Source organism: Pygocentrus nattereri, chromosome 22, assembly GCF_015220715.1.
Source record: "Pygocentrus nattereri isolate fPygNat1 chromosome 22, fPygNat1.pri, whole genome shotgun sequence".
Classification (NCBI taxonomy): domain Eukaryota; kingdom Metazoa; phylum Chordata; class Actinopteri; order Characiformes; family Serrasalmidae; genus Pygocentrus; species Pygocentrus nattereri.
In genome coordinates this window covers 33,593,818-33,602,755 of record NC_051232.1, presented here as the reverse complement: position 1 = coordinate 33,602,755, position 8,938 = coordinate 33,593,818, and the positions used below count along the sequence as shown (strand labels likewise).

The following is an 8,938-nucleotide window of genomic DNA, read 5'->3' as shown; positions in this document are numbered from 1 at the left end:
TAGCGTTGGAGTGGAGCTCCAGCAGCCTCTTTAGCGTTGGAGTGAAGCTCCAGCAGCCTCTTTAGCGTTGGAGTGGAGCTCCAGCAGCCTCTTTGGCGTTGGAGTGGAGCTCCAGCAGCCTCTTTGGCGTTGGAGTGGAGCTCCAGCAGCCTCTTTGGCGTTGGAGTGGAGCTCCAGCAGCCTCTTTGGCGTTGGAGTGGAGCTCCAGCAGCCTCTTTGGCGTTGGAGTGGAGCTCCAGCAGCCTCTTTGGCGTTGGAGTGGAGCTCCAGCAGCCTCTTTGGCGTTGGAGTGGAGCTCCAGCAGCCTCTTTGGCGTTGGAGTGGAGCTCCAGCAGCCTCTTTGGCGTTGGAGTGGAGCTCCAGCAGCCTCTTTGGCGTTGGAGTGGAGCTCCAGCAGCCTCTTTTTAACTTTTCACGTTTTCTTCATAATTCACCATGGAAACAAACATGGTTTGGTGCTCCCCAAGCTGGAAGGTGCTCCCTTCCAGACACACTTAGATTTCCCTGTAGTGGTGGTGTTGGGAACCAGGGATGGCCTTGTCACAAACATAGCCATTTTATTTACTATCCAGAACCACTAGTGAACCTACGTCAGTTTGCTGTGTGATTTCGATGAAGGATCTGAAAGACTTTGTTGTCTTCGGGGACTGTTTTGCCCCGCAGCACCCTCCACCGTAAATATATTCTAAAAATCCGTCCTCGAAATGATGGTAAAGCGGTGTTTCAGGCATCTTCGGAAGCATTTAGTGTCATATCTTTCTGTGAGGGAGCTTTTAGAGGTGGATGGCTGGTTCCTATCACCACCACTGTGAGCAAGTTTCTCTAGAACCACACCAACCCACTCTGAGTGATTCGGTTTACGTCTTAACCATTAAGTTACATTAATTGGTGTAAAAAAAGGTATGTAGAAATAGTCATTGTCCATTTTATCGGCTCCCCTGACCACAGAGTTTCATTCTGTAGTTCTACAGTTACAGACTGTAGTCCATCTGTTTCTCTGATACTCTGTTACCCTGTTCTTCAGTGGTCAGGACCCCCATGGACCCTCACAGAGCAGGTACTGTTTGGGTGGTGGGTCATTCTCAGCACTGCAGTAACACTGACGTGGTGGTGGTGTGGTAGTGTGTGTTGCGCTGGTCTGAGCGGATCAGACACAGCAGTGCTGCTGGAGCTTTTAAACACCTCAGTGTCGCTGCTGGACTGAGAACCAAAAATATCCAGCCAACAGCGTCCTGTGACCACTGATGAAGGTCTAGAGGATGACCAACACAAACTGTGCAGCAGCAGATGAGCTGTCGTCTCTGACTTTACATCTACAAGGTGGACCCACAAGGTAGGAGTGTCTAATAGAGTGGACAGTGAGTGGACACAGTGTTGAAAAACTCCAGCAGCACAGCTGTGTCTGATCCACTCGGACCAACGCAACACACACTAACATGCCACCACCATGTCAGTGTTACTGCAGTGCTGAGAATGACCCACCACCCAAACAGTACCTGCTCTGTGAGGGTCCATGGGGGTCCTGACCACTGAAGAACAGGGTAACAGAGTATCAGAGAAAGAGTAAGTGGAGCTGATAAGATGGACAATGAGCATAGAAAAAGGAGGTGGTCAGAACGTTCTGTCTGATTGGTGTATATTCCTGTAGGAATCCTGTAGACAACTACAGCATTACTGTAGTTCTTTTCCATGACCGATGACTAGTGTGGTTGAGATTGGGAGGGGACTTTGGAGAAATGGGAGGGGACTTTGGAGAAGGGGGGGGTTGGTTGAGAGGGCGCTGAGAGTATGTAAACAGCCTGTTGCAGCAGTGAATGGATATGATACAGCTGCCTGGAGCAGCCACGGCATACATGGTAGTTAAAGTGATACAGATGTTGCCAGATGTTCAGGCCTATGAGGAGCGCTTTGAAATAATTACAGTACGTATCATGTGTAGTACTTTGCTCTGAATGAATGAAAGGCCGTAAGTAAAGTAATAGCACAGTTCATGAAGGATCTGAAAAAACAGGGGGTAACAAAGTACTGTAGCCTTGTTAATGTACTTAAGTAGGGATTTCAGATTTCAGTCTTTATAGCGTATGAGTTTTTGTGTGTGGAGCACTTCTTGGATCTGTCTTGTGACTCTTTTATGCTATTTATGGGCGGTGCTTCACATCAGTGACGCTGCGTATGCTTGTTCTTCCATGTATGACTTTTAATCTCAAAAGAATAACATATAAACTATTGCCAAAAGTATTCGCTCGTCTGGCTTCACCCGTAGATGAACTTGAGTGGCATGCCATTCTTAATCCATAGGGTTTAATATGATGTTGGCCCACCCTTTGCAGCTATAACAGCTTCAACTCTTCTGGGAAGGCTTTCCACAAGGGTTAGGAGTGTTTATGGCAAGTCATGTTGTCATGTTGGAGCAGGAAGGGACCGTCCCCAAACTGTTCCCAGAGTTGGGAGCATGAAATCTCTTGGTGCTGAAGCTTTGAGTTCCTTTCACTGGAACTAAGGGGCCGAGCCCAACTCCTGAAAACATCCCCACACCATGATCCCCCCTCCACCAAACTTTACGCTTGGCACAATGCAGTCAGACAAGTACCATCTCCTGGCAACCGCCAAACCCAGACTCATCCATCGGATTTCCAGACGGAGAAGCGTGATTGCTCACTCCAGAGAACACGTCTCCACTGCTCTAGAGTCCAGTGGCGGCGCTTTACTCCACTGCATTCCACGCTTTGCATTGCGCTTGGTGATGTAAGGCTTGGATGCAGCTGCTCGGCCATGGAAACCCATTCCATGAAGCTCTCTACGCTGTTCTTGAGCTGATCTGAAGGCCACATGAAGTTTGGAGGTCTGTAGTGATGGACTCTGCAGAAAGTCGGTGACCTCTGCGCACTATAACCCTCAGCATCCGCTGACCGCTCTGTCATTTTACGTGGCCGACCACTTCGTGGCTGAGTTGCTGTCGTTCCCAATCGCTTCCACTTTGTTATAATCCCACTGACAGTGGACTGTGGAATATTTAGTAGTGAGGAAATTTCACGACTGGACTTGCTGCACAGGTGGCGTCCGATCACGGTACCACGCTGGAATTCACTGAGCTCCTGAGAGCGACCCATTCTTTCACTAATGTCTGTAGAAGCAGTCTGCAGGCCTAGGGGCTCGGCTTTATACACCTGTGGCCATGGAAGTGACTGGAACACCTGAATTCAGTGATTTGGATGGGGGAGTGAAAACTTTTGCCAATGGAGTGTATTTTCTGTTTGATACTCCGAAACACCTTTTTATGCTCTGTAATCATGTTTATATGATCACCCTATCATATCAGTAGGTGATTTTTGCAGCAGTTGATTCCAAACCTCTGATGTGACAACAAGAAAATAGAGGCAAATAATTCCTTTATAAACATATTTATTCAAACAGAGTAAAGTAAATAAAGACGTGGTTAGTGATCATCTGTAGACAAATGTAAGGAAGTGCTTAGGGAGTCAAGACGTAATCGGGGAACATCTCTGTGGGTTGTAAAGTAAGCGGTTAGGGAACTTCTCTTTACAGCGTAAAGTAACAAAGCGGTTAGGTAACTTCTCTTTACAGCGTAAAGTAACAAAGCGGTTAGGTAACTTCTCTTTACAGCGTAAAGTAACAAAGCGGTTAGGGAACTTCTCTTTACAGCGTAAAGTAACAAAGCGGTTAGGGAACTTCTCTTTACAGCGTAAAGTAACAAAGCGGTTAGGGAACTTCTCTTTACAGCGTAAAGTAACAAAGCGGTTAGGGAACTTCTCTTTACAGCGTAAAGTAACAAAGCGGTTAGGGAGCTTCTCTTTACAGCGTAAAGTAACAAAGCGGTTAGGGAGCTTCTCTTTACAGCGTAAAGTAACAAAGCGGTTAGGGAGCTTCTCTTTACAGTGTAAAGTAACAAAGCGGTTAAGGAGCTTCTCTTTACAGTGTAAAGTAACAAAGCGGTTAAGGAGCTTCTCTTTACAGTGTAAAGTAACAAAGCGGTTAGGGAGCTTCTCTTTACAGTGTAAAGTAACAAAGCGGTTAGGGAGCTTCTCTTTACAGCGTAAAGTAACAAAGCGGTTAGGGAACTTCTCTTTACAGCGTAAAGTAACAAAGCGGTTAGGGAACTTCTCTTTACAGCGTAAAGTAACAAAGCGGTTAGGGAGCTTCTCTTTACAGTGTAAAGTAACAAAGCGGTTAGGGAGCTTCTCTTTACAGTGTAAAGCACCATAGTATAAAGTAGTGAAGTGATTATGGAACTTATCTGTAAAGACTAAAGTAATTGTAGTGATTGTAAAGCTCTTTGTATAGCGTAATAAAATACATTCCTTAAAAAGATGCATTAAAAATGGCCTTTTATGGGACTGATTTTCCTTTATAAGAATCCATATTTTTGTACTTTGAAGTAACGGATTTGAAGCTGTGCTTCATCTGTCTGTACACAAGTATGTGAGTATGAAATTTGTGCTTCTCCTTCCTCTGTTCTTCTGCCACTGGTCTGCTGTTCGTGTGACCACGACTCCAGTACGACTCCCGCTGTGAACTCCATAATAGAGGACTTTTTGTTACACTGTAAATAACATTCCTCAAGCTTCTCGGGACCGTTTCCCTTCCCCTGTCCTGCCCAAGAGGATGCGTGCAGCTGCAGAGGAAATCATTCTCGCCCCCTTATTAACCTCTTTGCAGCTTCTCCTGCATTTGCTTATGGTTCTGTTACAGCTCCAGTAAATATTTCAGTGGAATCCAAACCGTATGGAACACTTTTGACAGGCTTTTGTGCTTTCATGTTGTCATGAGTTTATAATTGTGTTTGACATCAGTAATTCAGGCTTTATAAGTGAAGCAGAAAAATGTGTTGGAGAGCTAGAAAAACTCTGAGGCAAGCAGACTGGATCACTGAGCTGTGACCCCAATAACGTCCACTGTAGACTTTTTAATGAGATCCTGGTTAACACAGCTTGTTCAGCACAGACCCACATATGATCAAGAAGGTGTGAAGAAGCTATGAAGGTGCAAATTAACCTGTGATTTGATTTTATTAAGTGAATATCAGCGCAAGTGCTTTGGACTGATGATGTGAAAATAAAATTCTTTGGCCATAATTACTAAATCTATGTCCGAAGGAAAAAGGAGCAGCATTTGATGAAAGGAACACCGTGCCAGCTCTTCAGCATTCCTAAAACAGTCCTAGAAAGACTCCTAGCTGGCTACAAAAAGTGTTTGCAAGCTATTTTATGTGCCATGGTTAGGGTGTTACTAAATATTGGCTTAGTAAGGCATCCAACATTTGCACGTACCAATAATGCTATTTCACTATTTCAACTATTTCACATAGGTTATTGATATATGTAATATAACAGTGAGAAAAAAGAGCAGCATTTGATGAAAGGAACACCGTGCCAACTCTTAAGCATGAGGGTGGATCTGTTATGCTTTGGTGTTGTGTGGTAGCAGGAGGGACGGGAAACATTGTAAAGGTAGATGCAAGAAAGGATTCCACGAAATATCAGCAAATTCCGGATGCAAATGTGCCGCAGCCAGGAAAGCGAAGCTGAAAAAAGGATAATGATCCAAAACATGCTTCAAAATCATCCACCATGAATGAAAATATGTGGCTAATTAAATGTTACATATGCTGTGCGTGCAAGACCGCTTAAGATTATCGCAGAACTCAAGGTGTCCTGTAAGGAAGATTGGGTGGAAATTCCTAAAATAGGAACAGAAAGACTTCTAGATGGACTCCTAGCTAAGTGTTTGCTAGCTGTGATATTAGCCAAAGCAGGTGTTACTAAAGACTGGCTTATTAAGGCGGCCAACATGTGCCACAATTGCCGTTTCATTTTTTCAGATTTTTAAGTTAAATGATGTATAAATGTACAATTACATTAACATTTAACATAATTTGCTGCAGCCGTTCACTTCTTTTCAACTAAATCTTTGCCCAGGTGTGCCCAAATTTCGGCATACATCCATATATAAATATGCAGGCTATGAAAGATTATGAAAGGCCAATGATAGATTATTAACTCAATGCAACACATGCAAGTAGCAAAGGTTTTCACATTGGGTAAACAACCCAAATATACAATTGATTCATTGTCTTTGGGTAAACAGTAGCCTTCTAGTTTTAATCTCTCTAAAACACACAGGGGTCAACCACAGACCACTTGCAGGTTTTCAATACCGTCTTTTATTAAAAATCGCATTAAAATTGGGATCAGTTATTTCTGCAAGGTACAAAATCAAAAGCAAATAAAAGTTGTTTTTTTTAATGCGCGTATGTACAAATAGGACACAAATTACAAAAAGAGGAGCATTAAATATCTGACCGTGAAAAAAGGCATCAAATTGTTTGAGTAAAATGATTGAGACTGGTACAATGGTACACATTGATTGCCCGCTGGCATCATCTTTCAGTTGTTCCTCAGGTCCATTCAACCGAATGCTTGACACTGGAGAAAGCTGGGTGGTTCCTGTGCATGTCAACTTTTTCGCATCACTATCAAACATGCATGCGATATTATAATCCGTTCACTGCATGAGTGGAGAAATGACAGGCGTGGGCACGTCAGAGGGCCACATAGTACAAAAATAACTTTTGAAAACTCGATTTTAAAACTCTTTACAAAAAAGCAGTAAAAGGTTACAGCTGTCGATGCCGTGGCGTCTCGTTATACGGCAAGACGGAATGCCATCTGTTAGAAGACACTTGTGTTTATCAGGCGAGCTGTTTGATATAAACAAAAAAACAACAACGACAACAAATGATATGGCACCTTTATCTATGTAAAATATGAAGCTAGCAAAAGTTTTGCCATATGTCTTAATCCGACAGGTGTAATAGATACACAGCACTGTGCTAACTATTTAAATATATCAAATGTTGTACGGTACGCAGCAGCCAAGCCTCTCCGTCATCGAACTCCGCATGCGCTCAGTGGAGCCAGGCGTGCTGCACGGCTTCCTCAAATCGCAAACTTTAAAATCAAAGCTTGCCTTTCAATCCCCTACCAGACTTCTTTGCCGGAAGAAAAGCTCCAACCTGAAAAAGGAACATCTGGGAATCATCCCAAAAGCCTCTAAGCCAAAACTAAGGCTGTATAGATCAAAAAAAGGTAAATGCTATTTATGACTGCCATGATAAAATCTATCTCCCGCCCTTTCTTTTGATGGCACCGGATGACCAAATCCTATTCCCCTCCCCGTCTAACCGAACGTCCTGACTGTCCCGACTTAGTTCCGTGGCTGAGAGTTGAACTCCTGGCAGATGTTGTGGATGATCTTCGGCACATACTTGTAGAGGTTATCAAACTCGTCCACGAAGAAGGAGTGGTCTCGGTCTGGATCCGTGGCGATGTACTCCAGCTCATCCTGGGCGGCCCAGGCGATGCCGATGGAGTAGGCGATGACCCCTGGGTGGACGGTTAAAGCAGAGGCAGTTAGTTTGCGTGAGCTATGAAAACCCCGAGCTGGTGAAGGAGAGTGGGGCTCAGTGGAACACATTTTGTTTCGTGCTAAATGATTTTAAAAGCATTTGGATGACCTTAATAGTTGGTACACAGCTGCGCCACATCTTCGCTGCAAATGAAAATATCCGCTTTGTTTCTAGCATCTATCGTCTGTGAACAGTTCGGCCTAAAGCAGAGTGATGTTACAGCTCATCACACAGGCGGGGCTATGCTAGCAGACTGAGGGGCTAGTTGTAACCGTCACTAAAAAGTTGTTTGAACCCGATGGGAGATTTAAACCTAAATGCTTAAATATATGCGCATTTAATTAAGTATAACTAGTGAAAAGAGGTGCATTCAGAAAATCAGACGCCAACATCAATAGAATAAAATTTAAATACATTTTATTTACATGACATCTACATATGTTTCTGCATTTTCTCTTACAAACTTTCTGCGCTCTCCCTCGCGCACGCTTTCTGCGCTCTCCCTCTCGCAAACTTTCTGCGCTCTCCCTCTCGCACGCTTTCTGCGCTCTCCCTCTCGCACGCTTTCTGCGCTCTCCCTCTCGCACGCTTTCTGCGCTCTCCCTCTCGCACGCTTTCTGCGCTCTCCCTCTCGCACGCTTTCTGCGCTCTCCCTCGCGCACGCTTTCTGCGCTCTCCCTCTCGCACGCTTTCTGCGCTCTCCCTCTCGCACGCTTTCTGCGCTCTCCCTCTCGCACGCTTTCTGCGCTCTCCCTCTCGCACGCTTTCTGCGCTCTCCCTCTCGCACGCTTTCTGCGCTCTCCCTCTCGCACGCTTTCTGCGCTCTCCCTCGCGCACGCTTTCTGCGCTCTCCCTCTCGCACGCTTTCTGCGCTCTCCCTCGCGCACGCTTTCTGCGCTCTCCCTCTCGCACGCTTTCTGCGCTCTCCCTCTCGCACGCTTTCTGCGCTCTCCCTCGCGCACGCTTTCTGCGCTCTCCCTCTCGCACGCTTTCTGCGCTCTCCCTCGCGCACGCTTTCTGCGCTCTCCCTCTCGCACGCTTTCTGCGCTCTCCCTCTCGCAAGCTTTCTGCGCTCTCCCTCGCGCACGCTTTCTGCGCTCTCCCTCTCGCACGCTTTCTGCGCTCTCCCTCTCGCACGCTTTCTGCGCTCTCCCTCGCGCACGCTTTCTGCGCTCTCCCTCGCGCACGCTTTCTGCGCTCTCCCTCGCGCACGCTTTCTGCGCTCTCCCTCGCGCACGCTTTCTGCGCTCTCCCTCGCGCACGCTTTCTGCGCTCTCCCTCGCGCACGCTTTCTGCGTTCTCCCTCTCGCACGCTTTCTGCGCTCTCCCTCTCGCACGCTTTCTGCGCTCTCCCTCTCGCACGCTTTCTGCGCTCTCCCTCTCGCACGCTTTCTGCGCTCTCCCTCTCGCAAGCTTTCTGCGCTCTCCCTCGCGCACGCTTTCTGCGCTCTCCCTCGCGCACGCTTTCTGCGCTCTCCCTCTCGCAAGCTTTCTGCGCTCTCCCTCTCGCAA

At 46.3% G+C, this 8,938-nt stretch overlaps 1 protein-coding gene and 1 long non-coding RNA gene across 11 annotated transcripts in view; one reads left to right on the top strand and one right to left on the bottom strand.

Moving 5' to 3' along the window:
• Positions 1–8,938, top strand: part of LOC119262029 — an 80,244-nt gene that overhangs the window by 924 nt on the left and 70,382 nt on the right. The window lies entirely within an intron of this gene.
• Positions 6,159–8,938, bottom strand: part of vit (vitrin) — a 50,278-nt gene continuing 47,498 nt past the window's right edge. For 9 of the 10 annotated variants that reach the window (XM_037532821.1, XM_037532823.1, XM_037532822.1 and 6 more), the window contains one exon: positions 7,225–7,403. In XM_037532821.1, coding sequence (XP_037388718.1) covers positions 7,225–7,403 — 179 coding nt within the window. Of the gene's footprint in view, positions 7,404–8,938 lie in introns of all 10 variants that reach the window. The other variant, XM_037532819.1, reaches the window with a different exon arrangement.